At 39.8% G+C, this 20,760-nt stretch overlaps 1 protein-coding gene across 7 annotated transcripts in view; it reads left to right on the top strand.

Moving 5' to 3' along the window:
* The window catches only part of BICRAL (BRD4 interacting chromatin remodeling complex associated protein like), a 45,348-nt gene that overhangs the window by 9,871 nt on the left and 14,717 nt on the right, over window positions 1-20,760 (top strand). For 2 of the 7 annotated variants that reach the window (XM_038130903.1, XM_038130897.1), the window contains exons 2-4: window positions 15,116-15,164; window positions 17,995-18,043; window positions 18,126-18,194. In XM_038130903.1, the coding sequence (XP_037986831.1) occupies window positions 15,121-15,164; window positions 17,995-18,043; window positions 18,126-18,194 (162 nt within the window). In that variant the 5' untranslated portion in view covers window positions 15,116-15,120. The other 5 variants (XM_038130901.1, XM_038130900.1, XM_038130898.1 and 2 more) reach the window with 5 other exon arrangements.

Here is a 20,760-nt window from a genome sequence, read left to right as displayed (position 1 = left end):
GTGATAAAAATTTCAAGGAAAAAAAAAACACACAACCTCCTTCCTCCCTTCCTTCGGGGAGGGAAAAGAGAGGGGGGAAATCTATCTCCAGACAGACAGAAAAGAAAGAGGAGCAAATTAACAACCAGGAGTTGCCAAAACCAGGATATTAGGTTTCAGCCCAGAGAGCTATTGGCTCTGGGGCTATGTATATAAATATATATCTAGAGAGAGAGCGAGCGAGAGGGGAGACGAGGAGGAAGAAGAGGGATATTTTGTGGGTGGCTGTTGTTTGGGCAGATGTGGATTCACATGGAAATGAACTATATATATTAATTTTTTTTTTCCGCGAGGCTGGTGGTGGTGGCTGCTGAGGGCACTTAAAAAAAAAGTTGTTTCTTAAAATAAAGGCGCGGGGGGGGGGTGTGGGGGGGGGGTTGAAGGGAGAGATAAGGTTTCAGGTCCAGGCTGATAGCTGCAGAGAGGGGAGAGGTTTGGGGTGGGTTTTTTTTTTTTTTTTCTCTTGCTGATGCCATGCAAATTCAGGAGAGGAGGGAAGAAAAATCTCTTTTAATGACTCATTGATTGAGCCGGTTTAAAATTAGTTGTTGTTGTTGTCTTTTTTTTTTTTTTTCCGCCCCCTTGATGGCCATCAAGAGAGGGATGGAAAGAGGAGAGGAGGGAGAGAGAGTGTGTGTGTATGTGTGAGTGTGAGAGAGTGAGAGGGAGAGAGGGGGATAGAGAGAGTGTGTGAGGGAGAAAGAAAAATAATCTTTTCAAATCTCCTCCCTCTTTTTTTTCCCCCCTCGTTTCTTTGCTTTTCTCTAAAGCTCTGTGGTCTGTGAAACAGTCTTTTCTTCCTCCTCGTCGGGAAAATGGAGACACTTCGTCTCTCTCCTGGCTGTGTAGCTGGGAACGATTTTTCTTTTCTTTTTTCCTTTTTCGCTCATGGCTTATTTTTTTTCGTTCCCCCTTCCACTCGCCACCACCCTAATCTTGTCTTTTCTTTGAGCTTGTGTCTCAGAGTTGTACCTGCTGGGGATTTATTTTTCACTCATTTCCTCGTTTTCGGTGTCGCCACTAGATTTGATTTGATTTGCTTGGTTTTTTATTTGCAATTTCCTCCGAATCGCTCCGTGCCTCCTGCTTTTAACCGAGGAATGGAAACGGTGCCGCTTTTTGTGGGTGCGCGAAATGCTCGGGCGGTAGGTTTGGGCTAATGCGCTTTTTTTTCGCCTTTTCGGGATCAAGTTTTTCGATGTGCCTTTTATTGTATTTATTTAATTTTTTATTTTTCTTTTGGAGAGAGAAAATATTTAATTGTAACGCCTCTTTAAAACACAATAAAGCGTCTCTTTCTGGAGTGACCCCTTTGGCTTCGCTGTAGAGTGGATGTGAACCTGATCCTTTGTGCTGCTGGGATTATTTTGCGTAAAAGAAGCAATATTTTTTAAATAGATTTTTTTACTTGTGGCTTAAAAGAGTAATTGGTTGTGAAGGGGGTTTTCTGAAAGGGTCACTGTTCACATTTATTGAGTCATGGGCGGTATTCAGTATGTAAATTACATTTTGCTTTTTGGTATTTATTACAAAATTCAGTTACAGATGATGGCAGAAGACAGGTATAGAGATGTTAAAAGCCGGGCAAAATCGAACGACGTATAGAGGGCACCTTTGTATTTCCTTAGAGCTGTTCCTAATCGCTGTGGGGAGGAATGAGATGTGGAGGCCGCTGCCTTTCGCCATTCCCTGCTCGCCGCTCCTCTCCTTCCCCGGGCTCGGCAGCGCGGGATGGCCGAGGGACTGCAGGGCAGAGAGGAGAGCGGCTCCGGCGGCCGCCCCGACCGTGCCCGGGCTCGGCGGGCAGGCAGCCCCGGCTGCGCGGGGGAGCGGGAAGATGGCGCTGCCTGGCTCCCTGCCAGCGTTTGTTGCGCAGTTTCACCCGCTCTCCTCCCCCACGGGCGCCATTTTAAGGTCCTTTCTGCTGTCGCCGCGCCGTGTGGGGCGGTGCCGTCGCGCCCAGCTCGGGCCGTATTTCTGTGTCTTGTCTGGGAAGCATTTCTGCTTTGGGCTTTAGGAGTCGAGATCTCCCCGAAATCCTAAAAGCCTTGCTTCCCTCCCGTACCCCCGCCACTGGTTTCCTAATCCTTGGTCACCGTCTTGAGGAGCGGTTAAACAGGCTTGGCTCGCACGGGCCCGTCCGCGCATCCTCAATCCCACCAACAGCCCTTATAAGCTTGTTTTCTTTAGCTCTGAAATACGTGTTTCTTGTCATTCAGCGTATAGGACTTTAAAAAAGATTTGAAAGAACATTTTTTTTCGGAACGATGGCCGAAAAATAAAACATGACATTAAAAAAGAAATCCGCCTTCAAAAATGATCTGGTGTCGTGCATAGGGCAAGGTATTCTTCATTGGAGAGGTTTCAGTAGTGCTTGCAAAAATAAAAGCATAGGTAATTTTTTGGTAGGTAGGTTGCTCATTTTGTTGCTGTTACTGTCTTAGTAATGTTTTGGTGGGGGGAGGGACTAGTATATTTTCAAGTTTTTATTGCTTCTTTATGTCTAAGGGGAAGCTGCTTTTTCCAAATTACTTAATTTGACAGCTCCACCTTAGTATATTTTTAAAGTTTTGTTTTGGTGCTGTTTTTAGGAAGAGCACTGCAAATACCTTTTCTTTCCAAAACCACTTTTTTTTTTTTATATTTCTGTATGGTCTGCTCAGAGCTCATGAGGCTTGAGTTTAATACCAACTTCACCTGTACCTGGGAAGAGCAAGACCAACTCATGGTGTGCCCGTTAAGGAGTGTGGAATGCTTGTGTGGTTCTTGGATTTATGCTTTTTGACACATCAGAGGAGGGCTTCCCCATTCTCATTGCTCATTCCTGATAGAAGTGGGAGATTTTTTAAAATTCAGGAATAGTCTTAAGGCTGTTTAAATTTTTTGCCTGTTAAAGGGGTTTAAACAACATTTCTGTGAAACACACTTATTGGTTGGAATATACAAAAAATTTGTCTGGATATAAACTGTCTTTTATAAAGACTTTCCTGAGGACTTGTTAGCATTTTAGCTTTGAGAAAAATACCTGCTATGAAGCTTTAATTCTTTACAAAGATTTTGAATGTAGAATACAGTATTTGTTCACATATTTCAGAAATCTTACGTCATTAAATTCACTGCTTCTTGAAGTGATTATTTTCATTAACAGGAATCTTGGGATCAAGGTGGTGAATTCCTTTTTTTTTTAAATAGTGGCATGCTTTTAAATAATAAAATTTCTCTCTTAGGCCTGAATGTCTAGAAGACTGTGTGTGATTTTTCTTCATTAATTTGTGAAAATAGTGAAGAAATGGCAGAAATGGGATAAAAATGACCGGTTTATATTCTCTCAGGGCCTAGTACTTGCCAAATGACTATATATAATCTGCACACTGGCCTGCTTGCACTAAAGCACAGTATAATCTCATCTTGTGTTGAGGTCTTTGTTGGCTACTACTTAAATATTCCAGACCTGTTCTTTCTGGATGTGTTTTTCTCTGTCTGAGCTTAAAAGTTTGTGGCTGTTGTTGGAAGTAGCCCTTTGCGTTTGGTGTCTCTTGTTTACATTGCTGGAGGAATGCAGAGCTTACCGTGTTGACACAGTAGCCTGGTTGTGCTTCCGTTGATACACCTTGGTTTACTCACTGGTGTGATACTCGCGTGTTCAGGTGTGTGCTTGTTTAGTGCATACTTTGAGTGCTTGCTTTGCGTGTCCTTGGGTTGGAAATGCTCTCGCTAAATGCATGGATTCAGTTGAGGTCGGTGCTGCAGAGATGGTTGTACTGTACCTAAGTATTTACATCTCTTTATGGATGTGCAGCTTTCCTGCCCCAGCTCCTTCACATGTCCTTTTCCGGTACAGTTTATGTATTTAGTTTAGTTGTACTGAGAGGAAAGCCCCGAAGTTGTGCTAGTATAAGCAAATCCAGTTTCCTCCGAGGTCCCTCTCTCTATTCATGCAGTTTTCCAGTAGAGGTAAGCCCAAGGCTAGAGCTGAAGAGCTCTAGGGTGCCTGGGTGTGCTGCCTGCTGCCTTTCCAGAGTTTTGCTGCTGTACTTGCACATGGTTTCCAGAGAAGTTGTATGTGCATAGGTGCAGTTGGGTTTCACAGTGAGGCTCTAATGGTCAATGATTGTGCCTCTTCATGCTGCATTAGGCTTGTGGTAAATCTAATGGCTGCTGCTTTTTAGGGTAGATGTAGCAGCCAGCGTGAAAGTGTGTCATTGCTGTCTAAGTAGTGGCTACAGAGCAGGCATAAGAGCCTCTTTCATAATGTAGTCACTGTTCAGAGAGTTGGCAGAATTCCTTACAGTGGTTCTGCTGGAATAAGCTGCATCTGTACTTGAAAGGTTTTTTATTGCCGTATAGACATGGGGATTGTCTACAAAAACAAGTGTGTTTTCCTTTCTTATGGTAGAGGAAAAGCAGTGACAATTATAAACTGTTCTGACTTTCATTGTGACCTGCCACTGTTTTAATTTGAAAGAGTGAGCAGTTTTGGGAGGCCCCTTGTTACACCACCATAAATGCATAAACACCAATCTGAACTGAGGTTTTTTTCAGGTCATCACATAGTTAAATTAATATGTGTGTCTTTTTTCTTTCAAGTGTTAATTTGTTCCTGCTTTCATAGTTGAAAAAACTCCCAGCTACTCTTCTGTAATATTTTGCTTTATTTGAGAATTGTTGATGTTTTAGACAAAATAAAGATTATCATCATTAACTAGCACAGAGAGACTATCAAGTTTTCTTTTTTTTTTATTCCTTTCTTTTCTTGCACTAGTTTAAAAATGTTCTAGGGCTAGGGGAATCCTTACCAAAAGAAATAGAAAGAACGTAGGCAAAATCACTGTAAAAACCTAACGCAGTAACCTTTCTCTCATTGAAGGTATTGAGAAGGGATGGTGAAATGGAGAGGGAAGGTCTGGAGAGGAGGATTTAACTTCATTGCAAGAGACTGGTTGATTGATTATTTTTTCTGATTTTATGCCTTGTGTGGGGTGGAACTTGCAGTAGTTTTACTGTGAACTTGATCCAAGCGTGGAATTTCAAGATCTGGTGTTGGAGCTTCAATTTATTGAGATAAGTCAACTACAGAAGTTATCTTGGCCCCTCTGAACTAGGTGGTGGAATTTCCATTGGCAGTCAGCAAGGAATTGGCTTCAAGAAGAACAGCATGGAGGATTTTTGGCTTGGATTTGGGGTGTAGATATGGACTGCATTGCTGAAGTAGTTACACCTCTGTCAATTAATCCTATTCAGTTTTCAGTAGATTTCCCAAACATAATAACTGAAAGGAGTATAAATGGCTGTTCAGCTAATTATTGGCAGTTGGTAGCAGATACTAACTAGCTCATCTGAACCATGCTTGTGGCAAAGTTTGGTTTTTAAACTAGTATGGACTAGAGTGGCAATAAAAAGGTATTAATTGGGCATTGGTTTATAAATGAACTGAGAAATGTTCAATTCATAAAGCAGTTATGGGCCTGCAGAATATTTTTTCAAAATCTCTGAAAACTATATGCTTACAATGAGAAGTATAATACTTGAGTATTCTGGAGTAGAAACAAGGTGAAAACCATCTGAGGGACTGACTGAATGTTTCTTGGAGTGTTATTTTGCACAAAGAAGATATGCTAACAGTCTGTACTGTAGCATACAGTACTTTGTAGAAATGCTTAAGAGCATCTAGTATCTTCTGGGCAGGTGAATGTTTCCTTCCTAAGGAGCTGCTGAGATCCCACCTCCTGTGCATCTTGTGGGATGAAACCAGGACCTTTCAAAATGTTTTATGACTATTGAAATTCCAGAGGAATTGTGTATGTGGTGGAGCAGCTTGGAAGACAGAGCCCAGAACAGGCCATAGCATAGTGATGAGGGTAGTCACTGCTGGAGGATAGGTCTGAGCCCAGCCTTGAGCCTGGGAGATCCTATGGGATAAGGAAGCATCCTGACTTTCAGGCTGAGGTTACTCTGGATTTTCTCTATGTGGTTTAAAAAAAATCTATTGCCTAATAAAAGTGTTGTTAAGGTTTTGATATTGCCAAGAGCAGCTGTGGATGCAGTAGGAAAAAAATTGTATTGAATAAATCAGAAATTCTGTGCTGAACATGTGTGTCTCAGGGAAACCCTCTGTAGGCAGCTACACAGGGTGTTCTGCCTACAGAACATGTGTACTTGGTGTGTTGACTGCAGCTGGGTTAGCCATTACTGTCGTACATACTGTTAGCTGAACTGCACATTTCCTTTCTTTCCCCTAACACTAAAATATCACTGTAGTTTTTGGAAGTTTGGTAAGTTACCGCATTTGGCAAACTCAAATCAGTGTTTTTTTAAGGGCCTACTAAAGGGAAATATGGGAGTTGGATAAACAGTCTATTGTAGGTTGTCTGTGGTTTTTATTTACTCTTTTGTATGTAAGCATCAGCTGGATGTGTAAGCTTCCTGTGCTCTTAGGTGTTTGGCTGCCAGATCTTAAAAACCACAAAGAGGCATAATATTGTGCCTAGCAATTCCTGAGAGGAAGCACTTTTGTGTTTCTTTTCTTGTTGCTATTTTTCTGATTCCTGAATTGTTTCTATTTTTTAGAGTAGTTTTTCTTACAAAGGTTTTTCACCATTCTTTTGAATATTTAAAATTACCAATTTCTACTCATACTTCGTTGCATGCAGGTATCTGAAATGATGATTAAATTCAGTTCTACAGCTAATTTCAAGCATTGCAAATTCATCTTAGAAGTACTATTCAGATTTAGATTCTTGGAATGAAAACTTATTTTTGACTGTTAAGAAGGTAGTGCTTGCATAATGCACTGTGTTACTAGATTAGAATTCCAAATTTCTTAGTTTTTTAGCTGTATTTTAGAGCACAGTTCCTGGTAGATTTTGCAACAGTGTAGTACCTTTTGATTACTCTGGAAAAGAAAATATTCATAAGGCGTAGTTCCATAATGTAGGATATAAGTACAGCATAGTTAGTTTATGAGTGAATAGTAAGTTTGACAAAGTGCATGTTAAAATTATTATTTTTCCTTACTCCTGTTGTCTTGAAATGACCATTTTTGGATAATTATGACTTCCAAGTGAAGTTTTAGTTTGCAATGAATTTTTTAATATTTACCTCTTTTTCCACTGAGTACTTCTCAATATTCTGCAGCAAATAATTTTTTTACAGTAATGAGAGGGGGAAGTGGAAATACCTCTTAATATCAATTTTTGTATTCCGTCCATGTAAAAATCAATTTCTTGAAGACAGAGGGCTTGACATGGTGATCTTAAGTTGATTGTAAGATGCAGTCTTGGTTACTTACAAGAATCTGAATTTCACTTCGTAAGATAGTAGATTGCTCAAAAGTAGTATTGAGTTGAAATTTAAGAATAAACTATATGATAATAAGGGTTTGAGTTTATACTCTTTTCTTATGCTTCTGTGTTGCAGAGAATGCAATTGAGGTCTGGTTGTTCCTGTGTAGGAGTTTCCTTTACTGAATCCAAGGCTGCCTGTTGGATAGGAACCTGAGAGAGAACTGACAGGGTAAGGCAGGCAGTGGTTACAGCACCTTAGCAATCTGAAATGCACACTAAGATGATCTATTACCCAGGGGAGGATGAAACAGCTTGGGGTTTTTCCCCCTGGTTCAGAAGTACACAGAGCACAATCTTAGCCCTGTGGAAATTAATGAGAGTTCTGGTGGAAATTTTTGTGAGGGAAGGACTTCAGTTCCGGCTGTTTGATCTCTGCAGTCAGTTTGGAGTCTTTTAATGCTGCTGCAATCCTTTTATGTAATTTAGCAAGGGATGGATTGGGTTAAATAGAGTTATCTTACATCCGTGCTCAGAAAGGTTGTGAGGGATGAAAATGCCACGAATTTGATGTAGCACGCTCAGTTCACAGCAGTACCATTCTCTGCAGTGACTGTTGCAGTAACTGATTCGTTCTGGTTTTGTTGTTGTGCTGATTGTTTTTCCAGTGGCAATGCATTTCTTCAGATATTCCATACTTCTGTTGGGATTGTAGATTAAAATTCTGAATGGAGAATGATAGAGCAACAGAACAATTATGTAAGATTTTATAGGACAGGTTCATTATAAAGCATGAGAGAGATCTTGTCAGAATTCCTGCTGACAGGATGTGTACAAAGGCGTACTGCAGTTGTGAGGATCAGTGGCTGTATGTCATAACTCCAACAGTAATTGCTTCAGGTGCTGGGGATGTGTGCAAGTTTGATTATCTCCCATTATAAAGGTTTAGCTACAGCAGTCATTACCTTGCTCTAAAGCATCGATTTCCAAAGGTTAGTGTTCACTCTCAGGAGTCATGCTGCCAGTCAGGAATTGATCTCATGTATTTGCACAAATCTTTCATGTCTAGATTTTTTCAACAGTTTTGCTGATAGATTTATTTATGTGTGACTTATCAAGTTTTGATGTTGATTAAATCACACTTTTTGGAAATTATTATTCTAGATGTTGCTCTTCGAAGCTATCCATTAGCTTATGCTTTTAACAGGAAGTGAACATAGGTTTATTGCTTTGTATCTGAAAAGATCTATTAATGCTGTATGGAATTATAAGTGACTTTGAGAAAGAAAAAGAATTCTGTTGTTGCAAGCTGGAATATAACTTGAGTAAATTTAAAATCCAGTGTTTACATCTCTCAGAATATTGATAGTGTGTGTGAGTAGTTGGACTGCTTCATGGCAAATATGGTTTTAATGACACTGCAGGTTGTAGGCCCTGCATGTGTTACATGATACTGTAGATTGTGTAGCATGTTGGTTAAAAATTTAGGGTGGTAAGGACCACTGGCGGTTACCTGGCCCTTCCCCCTGCTGTAAGCAGAACAAGCTTCACAGTTAGAACAGGTTGGTCAGGGCCATTTGAATTTTGAGAATTTCCAAAGAGGGTGTTTCCACGCCTTTGCTTGAACATTCTTGTTTGTGAATATTTTTCCTTGCATCTGGTTGGGGTTTTTTGTGTTACGTGTTCTGGCTCTTGCTTTGTGTCTTGCTGTGTGCTGATGAGAGGTGACCTGCTTGGCTCATCTTAGTCCCCCTTTTAGCAGGCTGCAGGTAGCGCCTGGGTTTGCCTTCTGTTGTTCAGGCTGAAGAAGGGCAATTCCTTCCCATGACCACATCATTTTACTTGCGCTCTGTCAGACTCCTTCACATTGTTTTGCATTTCTTTTAAGAGCAGTATCTATGTGTAAAAGCCAAACAGATTTCAGCTGGGAACCCATGAGTGCTGGTAGAAAGGGAATAATCGCTCCACTGGACCGCTGCCTGCGCTGTGGTGATGTGGTTGTATTCCCATGTGGGCTACAGCCCCACACACGCTTTAAGTTGACTGAAGCACTGCTGCCTTCCCCTGTGTTTAACTATCCACCTACCTCATTCCCTCTCTTGTGCTGGCGCCAGTGCTGCTGTAGCCCTGTGGCAAGCCAGAACCAATCAAGAAGCTCATCCTAAGTTGAAACAGATCAATGTATTTTATCAGATCAGTTTTTGTTCCAGATGACTCTTCAAAGCCTTGAGCTGACCCAGGAAAGTGGATGAGAGGAGGGCAGGACTACTCTATTCATCTTCTATTGCTCTTTGCTCTGTAGTAGGTCAGAGTGTTGAAATGAAGGCACAGGCTTTAAGGCCAAGTAATAAGAGTCTCCCAGAGGATTGGCTTGCATAGCTGGGATTTCCTTGTCAATTTTATTACTTTCAACTTCTCTTATGTTCTGTTCGGGATTGTGTGATAAAGGGCGCTCTGGTTATTTCCCAGAAGGGATAGGCAGGGCTTCTTGCACAAGGACGTGTGATCCAAGTCGAAATATATGCTATATTCACCAGCGTGGTAGCAGAGATATGAAATAAAATGGTAGGGGCTTTGCTAATAAGGTACAGGGAGTATCTGTGCTGGGTTGTGACTAATTAGTGAGGATTGCCCTTTGTAAATTAGTTGGATGCACCAGCAGGGCTGAATTTGGCCTACTTCTTATAAGCAGATTTTTTTTTTGTGGCTTTTTTTTTAAGACACTGTAGGCCAGTATTGATAATTAGATATTTACTAGGCTACACTGTAACAGTGCTCCAGCAGTTTGTGTCACTCTTCCCAAAGTTGCTTTTCCCCAACTGTCTCTACTGTGGGCTCCTGGCAGGGATTCATTGATGGGTCCCAGTGGCCCAGCCAGGCCTCACCTAGAGCCTCCACTGGCTGAAGTCTCCAAAGACTGATCCAAATATAGAAGTGTGTCAGTGTTTAAGGGTCGAGGCCAATCAAATGTTTTTGATCACACACCCCTATTGGTAGGATTTTTGAGCATGCACCCCCAATATATTTATATTAATTTGCATCCACAAGTGTGTATAGTAATATTTCATACACTAGTGAAGTTTTAATATTTTCTTCTTGCACCCCACTGGATTTTGTTGCACCCATCTGGCTTTGAAGACCACTGGTTTAGCTTCATAACTCTTTAACTTTACTCATTGTGTCAGGTTTTATTTTCAAACTCTCGTGGCTTAATATGTTTATACCCATTTCATACATCACTGATTGCTTTGGCCCACTGTGTGGGGGCCACTGTTAACAAACAGTGAGGAGGACAGAAAACTAGAGGAGATGGTTGGCAAGAAAAGTGACAAACTTTTCTGTTGTTTGCATGATCGAAAAGGCTTTAGGAAAATTGCTCGGGACAGGCTTGCTTTTGTTAACATACTTTTAAATGATCATCTGTGTCAAGGTCACATGTTGCTCAAACTCCTATTTTCAAAGAAGACTGAATGACTACTTTTGGGTGAATTTGTTTTTGGGCATGCAAGTACTCTGTCTGATTGTCTGCTGCTGCCTCTGTTGCTCTCCTGAAATTAACAGGGCACTAATCGTTTGGTAATCCTTGTTGAAAATAGGCATTAGTTAAAAAGATTTAAACCTGCAGTGTCCTGGTTTTGGGTGGAACAAAGTTGGTTTTCTTCCTAGTGGCTGGAACAGTGCTGTATTTTGGCTTTAGGATGAGAATAACACGCTGATGTTTCGGTTGTTGCAGAGCAGTGCTTGCACCAAGCCAAAGCCTTTTCAGCTTCTCGTACTGCCCCTTCAGTGTGGGGGCTGATTTGTATTTGCAAGTAATAATAAATACTGTGACCAGGACTAGAGGGGCCCTGCCTCCTGCTGTCTGAAGGAAGGGGACTACCAGGTTTGACTACCAGGTTTATTTGACTGTGAATTTGGCACATGGAAGTTACAGGACATACAGGACTCATTTCCACAGCAACATTATGGACATCTCAGTGAAGTTTTTCCCTATCATGCATCAGCCTCTGGGAAAATCCGACAATGCAGTGGACTCTTCAAGGCCACTCTGAGAGCAAGGGGTACTGGGACGTGCAGACATTGGGATAGGGGATCTGCTAAAAGGGCTGGCCCTGCCCAGTCAAAACTTTCACGTACTGTAGAAGTGGATAAAGTTCCTGAAGTGAATAAAGTCCCTTCACAGAAAATTTTGTTGTGGAAGGCAATTTGGGTTGTTCCTGACTCGGGCAAAGGCAGACCCATCCATGGCATTGGATTTGCTCAAGGACCTGGGGGCACTTAGTGGGTAATGCAGAGGGATGAGGAAGTCTGGTATGTACTCAAGGGGATTTGATTTTGGGGTAGAACAACCAATGAGGATGTTAATTGCTGCATAATACTGTATTTCATCATGACTCTGGTTGCTTTATGCCATATCAATGGTATTGCTGTAAGGGCTGCTCAGATTAATGAAGAATGAGTGCTGATGAAACTGAGCAAGTGCAGTGATGATAGAACCAGACAAGCGCAGCAGTGATGGAACCAGACTTCAGCGTGTAATAATCCCAACAGCATTTACCATCTCTTTCACTTTGAAGGAATGATATAACAGATGGAGCCCAAAGTCCTGGACTAAATGAACTCAGTGGACATCTTAGAGAGATGGCCCATAGATTATGGGGCTGTATGTCTGCATATATGGCAAAAGACAAGGAAGGTGCTTGTGGTTATGTGGGATGCATTGGAAAGTGTGGGACCTAGGCATGATGAGGTTGGTATAGAATAAGGGGTGGATATTGTCTTGGTTTTGACTGGGGTGGAATTACTTTTCTTTCTAGTAGCTGTGTTTTGGATTTAGGATGAGAATAAAGTGGGTAACACACTGATGCTTTAGTTGTTGCTGTGCAGTGTTTGCACCAAGTCAGGGACTTTTCAGCTTCTCACAGCACCCCATCAGTGAGGAGGTTGGAGGTGTGAAAGAAGCTGGGAGTGGGAATAGTCAGCAGATCACACCCCAGCTGACCCAAGGTATGTCCCATACCATATGGCATCATGTGGAACAATAAAACTTTATTATCTGTGGTAAACTCGTAGGAGTTTGCAGTACATTGGGTAGATTTTTCTTGTATCATGTTTAGCTAGTAAAGCCAAGTGTATGTTCAGTAATGGGTGTAATAGTGAAGATTATCTATTGCTATTAGGATTTTCTCACACCAGTATTTACATGCATTTTATTTTCCTTCTGATCATTCTGTGCAAATTTCGAATGATTCAGTGAATTTAAGAAATTTATCTTAATTTGTGTCAGCTGTTTTAATACCTCCAGAATATTAATAGAAGAAAGTTCTGTGGTATCACTTCAGCTAATAGTGAGCCCTTATTATGACAAAATCATGGATAATGTTTGGTTATGTAAAGGAAAGACATTTTATGATGTTTAAATAATGCTGTCAGTATTTCTATAGACACATGGGTTGGGATGTAAAAAGTAGGTTTGCATTGTGAAAACAAGGATAATTTTGACATGCTATAAATATTTGCTTTTGGTTAGCTAGGAGAGTTTGGAACCTTGTTCTTGGGACATGGGTATGCTTTCAGCAGTTAGAGGAAATAGCAGCTTTCTGCAAGTAGTACTGTCAGTACAGTTAAAGCAGAATGCTAATTGATTATTAATTTATTCTTAGTAATACACATTTATTATTTAAATTTAATGACATCATACGATGTCATGCCATTTGCTTAGCATTGAATTGCAATATCGGTGCTCAAGCTGGTGGCTCTGTGCGAGAGTAAGCAGCTGGATCGCTGAATCATGGGGGAAGTTGCTTTTCTTAATGTGCATAATCACCTTCTGAATGCTGATTTTTGTCAGCATTGAGGTAGTTCTCTGTAGCTGTGCTTTGTTTTTCTGTCTTCCCTGAGAGGTGATACTGAATAATCCTCACACTCCATTTCTGCTTCACCATCACTGTAAGCTAAAGCGCAGAGACAGACAAAATCCAAGTAAGGCTCTGCAGTATAGAGGACACTGTACCCTCTGCTAGTCTACAATATAAACTATTTTCAGAATCAGTGGAGTACAGAAAAAATTCAGGAAAGAGGTTACAGAATCACAGGACAGCCAAGGTGGGAATGAATATCTGGAGATCATGTTATCCCCTGTCCTGCTCAGAGCAGACTCAACCAGAGCAGGCTGCTCAGAGCTGGTCAGAGTAGGCAGGTCAAGACTGGTCCAGCTGTGTCCTGGGTATCTCCAAGGATGGAGACTCCATTACCTTGCTGAAAAACTTGTGCCAGTATTTGGCTACCCTCAGAGTTTTAAAAAAGGAAAGTTTTTTCTTTTGTCTGCAAAGACTTCTTGGTTTATTGTGTTTTGATTTATGCTCTTGTTCATTCCCTGGGTACCACTGAGACACATTTGGCTCAGTATTCTTAACACTCTCCTACCAGGTATTTATATACAAGATAAAGATTCCCCCATGGTTTTCCATTCCTCAGGCAGAACAGTCCTGGTGCTCTCAGTCTCTTGTATAGCAGGTGCTTCAGTCCCTTCACTGTTTTGATCATTATGGAGATCAGGATGAGGAATGATTCATGTGGATCTCTGGTCAGGGACAGTAAGTTTCTATTTGTCAAGAAATAAGAGAGAGCAGAATGAATTAAAGCCAAAGCTGTGTTACAACATTTGAGCGATAAGTATGACAGCACAATTTTTAAGGGTAGTTGAGAAAGAAACAAGCATGGAATGCAATGATCAACTTGATGTGAGTAGAAAATATGGTAAAGATGAGATTGGATAACTTAAAGGAAGCCAGAGTACCAAGAAGTTTTGGAAACACTAACATCAGTTGATAATTGAACTTGTGGATTAGATGGGATCCTCACAGTTACAGACAAGGGGGATGATATTCTGAGATGAATAGGAGAGCCCAGAATATGCAGACAGAAGCTTTGAAGGACCAGTAGTTGGAGGAGAGAGTGAGTGTGAGACTTTTTGGTGCAGCAGTCCCTGATGGAGTCGGCAGTGTGTGAGGAGTTGGTGGTTGTCACACTGTGAGGCTAAAAGGGCTCTGCATTTGATAGTTGCCCTCAGGTTGGGCAGCACACATAAGTTCCCTCCCTACCCACTGTTAAAAGGACTGTCAGAACTCTGGGCTGTTAAACTCAAGTTGAAGTACACTCCTGAATATTGCTGAGGAGAAACTGGAAGTGGCCACATTGACACTTAGCTATTGCAAGGAAAGGTCAGAAAACAGTGTTTCTTTTAATGCTTAGTCATGTTTTGGCTACAGTTTTGATTCTAGACTGTAGCAGCATCCTTGTGACATTGTCCTAAGTTTATTTACCTTTTTGGATGCTCAAATTAGTGGCTAAAGCCACTAATTTGTAACAGTCTTTGTAGGCTCTGTAGTGTTTAGTTATTCCCTGGGATAAGCTGGGAATAAATTTCTATAGAAGCATTTTAATTGCAGTCTTAGATTGCATTCAGTGTTGGTATTTTTTACTACTTTAAGTCATAGAAGTTCTTTTTAATCAGTTTGGTCAATAATTTGTCTGATTTAAAATTCTAAAAACTCCCTGGATGGTAAAACAGTGCATGGGATTTCATAAATCTTTGCATGTGACTGAATTTGATTTTGAGATAAATCAGCAGACATCTATAGAAGGTGCAGGTCTACTTCAGAAATTTGTCAATAGTAGACAACTGTCAACTTAAATTGTTTCATAAAAATACTGGATATTCAAAATTGGTTTTGTTTTTGAAAACAAACTTTTGTGTGATACATGTCATATATCCACCTTCTCCTTTATTCTAGTTGTCATGGATGATGACGATGATGAATCCTGTCTCCTTGATCTTATTGGGTAAGTTTTCCACAAGAATTATTGCAGAAAAGTTGGGAATAATAAATTTGCAAAATCATCTTCTAGAAGGTGATTCTATCTTGGTATTGTCTAAAGATGAGGTGACTTGCAATGAAATGAGCAGACATGCTTCATGTCTTCCGCATGGAGATGTGTGGAGTGCAAAGCCTTTAATCCCAGTGGATGCTAACTGACACTTCCCTTGCTGACATTCTCCTCAGGAGAGGCTAAGGAATGTGTGTTCATGGAGAATGGATTCTCTTCTCAGGTAGGGGTAATACCAGATCAGTGCTGATGCATGTTACAAGGGATGCAACTACAAACTTCATAGCAAATAACTTTTTTTTAATCAAATCCCCAAAGATGTAATTTTTTTTTGAGTAACTAGATAATTTTGTGATACTAGGCTTATATTTTAAGGGAAGAGTAAAATTATTATTTTTCTTAATTCAAAATACTTAATTATTTCATTTCTACTAGTAATATACATTTGCATCTAAATGTTAGAAAAAAAAAAGAATAGCTCTCTGTACTGTTTCCTATTCACAGCAAAGAATTTACCAGCATTTTGGTCAAAGATACTTGATTTTGATAAAGTCAGGGACTTTGAATGGACATGTGAGTTGTTGGTGGGTTTTTTTGTGGCCTTCTCCCCTTATTTCCATAACAGATTTATATGGAGTTGTATGATTCTATGTGGCAATCACCAAAAATAATTAGGATAGCTGAAGCTTGGACAAGTTTTGTGTGGATTGTATATGTGACAAGTTGCCTCCTTTGGCTGTCATTTGTGTCAGTATTCAAGAGCAGATAATATGCTATAAATACATATAAAACACAATAAGAGAATTGAGCTTTTCATGCCCATGTTTTTCGTGCTTTGTTTGAACTCTGCTAGAAATTAGACTGACATCAGTCTCATAGCAGCTGCTAAAAGATCATTCCCAGTTCATACAATAATTTTTTACTGTCTTAAGTGTAGGAAATAATTAGGCTTTTTACCTTTCTCATGCACCTGAAAACTTCCAGTGAAACCAGTGAGAGCTGTACCTTCAGAAAGACCAAAACACCCCCAGAGTGGCTGCTGTAGTTTGAGGGTTGCTCTGGATACTGTAGCAAAAGCAGTGTGGGTAAAGGCTCAGTTACATTCTGTGGAGTAACTGTTGTGCACGGTTACTGATTGTGGCCATGTGAAAACATTTCCGGCTTGGAACATGAACAGAAAGATGATCATGTGACAATTAAGTGCTCTGTCATGAGCATGAATCATGAGGATCCTGCTACAAGATCACAGGTGGTCCAGAAAATGAAGTGCTCTCTACACACGAGTGTTTGTGTGAAAAATTACAGTGTTCTTGCTGCTGGCAGCAATTATTGTCTTAAGCATCTACAAGAATGGAAAACATTTTTTTTTGTAATCTGATTTGTGATTTGGTAAGTGCCATTTAAAATTCCTTCCTTACTAAAGACAGTATTTTAGGTGATGAAGTGTTCTTAATTTTTAATTGCATTTTACACCATTGGAACATAGTGAGGGTGATTAATATTAAATGGCCTGGTTATTTTACTGATAAAATTCATGAGCATAATAGTACCCTATATGAGATCGTGAGTTCTGTGCTTCTTAATTTTTGAATTTCTGTGAAATCTACTATGAAAATTACATTTGTTTTAAAATATATGTAACCACTTCAATATTGTAAGCATAATAGTACAATGAAGTCCCTGCCAAGCACTGCCATGTCTTTTGGAAACCCATGAACACAGTTTTTGGGTTTTTTTTAAAAGAAAAAAAAAGAGAGTAGAGGTGTGTTTGTCCTTTTAGAAAAGTAGTTGTGAGCTTGAGAGATCCTTGACTTTATGCCTCTTTATTTTCTAGGACCATCAAGCAAGAAGGAGACATTTTTAGTTACTGCTTTTTTACTTGATAATCTCCTGCTTCTACAAAATGTTTTATTATTACTTGTTAATCATTAAACATGTTTTAAAGATCAAAGAAACCCATGTCAGTTTACTCCTTATGCTAAGGGAAATGCTGTAGAATTGTTGCATTATAATAATCCCATGTAACACAGCCTTTTATTCTTTTCGCTTGGTCTATACATACAGCTAAATTAATGTATTTTCTTGAATTCCTGACACTCATTCTATCTGACTACATTTTAAATATGAGTTTTATTTAGTGCTAGTGTTAAGTTAATTAAATACACTGAAATTCATAATATTTAGTCAAATATTTTTATGGTTGCTTTCACTTGAAAAGATGCCACTTTTTCTTCATGAGGGGATTGTTACTCTAGCAATCATAATTTTTTATTAACTTGTTTCAAAGATGACAGAAAAGCTGTCAAAGAATCAGGTTTGTGAATACACTGTTAGATGCTAGCGAAACAAGGCATTACAGTTTAGCCGTAGAAGATGTGGTATATGTTTTAGTTCTCACATTATTTGGTGGTAGTTTATTCCTTAGGTTTTGTACTGTCTGCTGTCATAAAATACCATGTTTTTCAAGAGAATATGAGTATCACTCTCATAAAGGGAAATACAGTGGAGAGCAGCTAAAATTTTGTGATCAACATAGTTTATTTGCTTGAAATGCCTTGTTACAATGGCAGCAGATGGGATCAACATCTGGAAGTTGTGCTGATAGAGAAAGACAGAACCTCAGATGATACAAACTTTCAGCTTTTCATTGGATTCAATGAAAGATGTGTTTTTACTGGAAACCTGATTTATATGAGTACAGTATGAGGCTTTGTTAAATTAGCCTCATTAATAAAAAGGACTTCCAAAAAAGTATTAATGTTTTTATTTTTTTTCCCCCTTTCAGGGACCCACAAGCGCTGAATTATTTTCTACACGGACCTAGTAGTAAATCTGTAAGTAGCATTGCTGTGTATTAGACGTAGATAAGCTTCATTGAGTGTATTAGTTCTAAACATTATTTTTGTCTTTTACCAGAGCAATGAAGACTTGACTAATGCAGAATATTCTGTAGCCAACTCAAATTCAATTTTCGCCAACTCCAATGTAAGTGGTCAGGAGATAAATTACATTAGTATTGAGATTGCATGCTTGTGTATGGCTTTACTTGGCTTTCATAAAACTGAACGAAGTTGATGTGGGTTTCAGCTTTTTCATGTGAAAGCTCTGAATACTAACATAGAACCTATCTTGTGCTGTTAGTATTTTAAGTATTTCAGTGGGGAATTAATTGAAAAATACTGCACTGTTGGGATGTGTTTTGTAAATATGTAAAGCAGCTTGCTGAGCAGTGAAAATGCTCTCGGTGTAATTCTCCAGTAAACTGTATTCATGGCTTTAGTGATTGTAGGAGTAGTAGTGCTCAAAGACAGACCATGAAAGTTAGTAGTTCTTATGCTTTCTGTGTATCTTAGAGTACGTTTTGTTTCTTACTTTATGTAGATTCTGAGGTGGCAGGTTTTTTTAAATTAATGAGCGAGTTGTTTGGGTTTTTTTCCCACTTCATGTATTTTTTTTCTTTAGACTTCAGGAGGTAATTTGGAATGTGTCCTTCCTGTAACTTCATGTTAGGGAAGTTGCTTTAAATTCATTAGGTGTTGCAAGAAGTCTTCAGTGTTCCTTCTTGCCAGGAGTGTTTTGCAGCCCTGGACTACGTTTCACACAATGAAGTTGTGGAATCCCAATCCTTGGTGATAAATTCAAGACTCTAGTGTGGGTGGTAGACATGCTTTGAGTAGAACATTGGACTGGATGACTTAAGAGATCCCTTCAGATCCACATTTCTTTGGTTTCATTTGTGTGTTTTTTAAAACAACTGAATGGTTAATCCCACAATTAAGTTATTTGAATACATAGGATAGGATTTTCTTGGTAATTCCTCTTTCTGTTGTACTGTTACCTTGACTCATGTCTGTTTGTCTCATGTTCATAACAGATACATGGATACACTTGTAGGCCTAAATAATTGGCATGAGGAAATTCTCATAACTGTTAATCTCTGTGTGGAGAAATAGTCACTTTCCCATAGGCACAGTAAAGTTTGTCCTGTCCTTCCCCTTTCAGGATTGTTACTAAATATTGTAGAAGAAACAGACAAGCTGATTGAGATAATGGTGAGGGAACAAGAGGGTAACAAGAGTAACAGGGCATGTCCAATTTTCAGAGGATGGGGAACAGTCGTTTCAGTTTGGTGCCAGGCTGTGGCCATTAGCAGACTCTCTGTATGCAGCACTGGCAGAGGTGGGGTTTGAGGACTTATCCTAAGAAAAAAAACAGATTTGGGGGAAAGAGAGTGATATATGACATGCATTTGTCATAGCCTAATCTTCCTAGTTGTTTTTTGCAGACATCCTTCTGATGAGTATGACTAGGTATGCAGAAGTCAGGTGCTTCTAGTGTATTTTCAGAAAGTGAGTTTCCTTGAATAATTTTGAGGGGCAGTGGGAGATTCTGGACAAGGTGGGTTTGTCACCTGGAAGAAATATAATATTTGGTGAAAGCTAAGAGCTTTCTGGTGTGTGAAATTCAGAGTAAGTAGTCTAGAAGGCAGGTGATCAGAGGAGCAGGGATTCCTAGTATATGTTCCTGGGATGACATACTACAGTTTAATTCTCAACATGCTCTGTCCTCATCCTTTTATATCTTTGTAGGGAAGACCAATGCCATCTTCTCTTCCCTCCTCTCTCCTGTGCTGACATAGGTGAAGAATGACTTGATTACAAGTACAGATTCTTACAGTTCATTGGGAAGGAACAAGTATTACCATAAACAGATTGTTTCACAGTCCCTGCTTATAAAATGGGATACCTGAAAAGTTAAATGCTTCTGAGGCTTTTGTCATTAAAATTTTCGCGGAATACTGAAGGTTCTCTCTTTGTATATATTCAGAATTGCTACCATGAAGTAGGATTGACTGTCTTGTTGCCTGTCTCAGCCTTTCAGTGGCAGAGTTTACAAATTCAGTGTTGAGCATTCAATGCCTCAGCTGGTAAGCATGCTCAGCCAACACCTAACACAAGCAAGATGAAGTTCCTGCTGACTGAAGGAAAGAAAGCACCCTTCCCACTCCCTTACACTGACCCCCATGCCCCATCCCAGCCTTCCCTGAATTGAGTCTGTACCACCTCTGCCGATTCCAGGTTGGTTTCCTGTGACAGTCATCATGAGAGGCTTCCCCAGCCATTGTCCTCTTACCTGGCTTGTACTGGGTGCCTGCTTCTGTTCTCCTTTTACAATATAATAGGACAGCATAAGAGAGCAGAATATTCATGGAGCCAGTGAGAATAAGACTCTTCTTCTTGGGCCGCAGATTCATGAAGCTGCAGAGGCTTTGGTTTCTTCTTGAAATTAGCATGCCATTCTGCATGGCTGTTCTGAATCTGGCCGATGATTCAGATGTTAACTTGGAAGGTTACAGTTTTTGCATACAAAATTATTTTCTAATGTTAAATAGTCCTGGGAGCAGAGAATGAAACTTGGGATTCTCTGTTCCAGTGGGAGTGTTTTAAGCTATTAATCTTGATTGCATATAATATTATTTATTAGTGTTATTATTGGTAGTAGTATAGTTGTATTGTTTGTACTAACTGGAATAGCATTACTGGAACTGTTT

This window comes from Motacilla alba, chromosome 3, assembly GCF_015832195.1.
Source record: "Motacilla alba alba isolate MOTALB_02 chromosome 3, Motacilla_alba_V1.0_pri, whole genome shotgun sequence".
NCBI classification, from domain to species: domain Eukaryota; kingdom Metazoa; phylum Chordata; class Aves; order Passeriformes; family Motacillidae; genus Motacilla; species Motacilla alba.
Note: the sequence above shows the minus strand (reverse complement) of the source record. Positions and strands in the feature narration are given on the sequence as shown.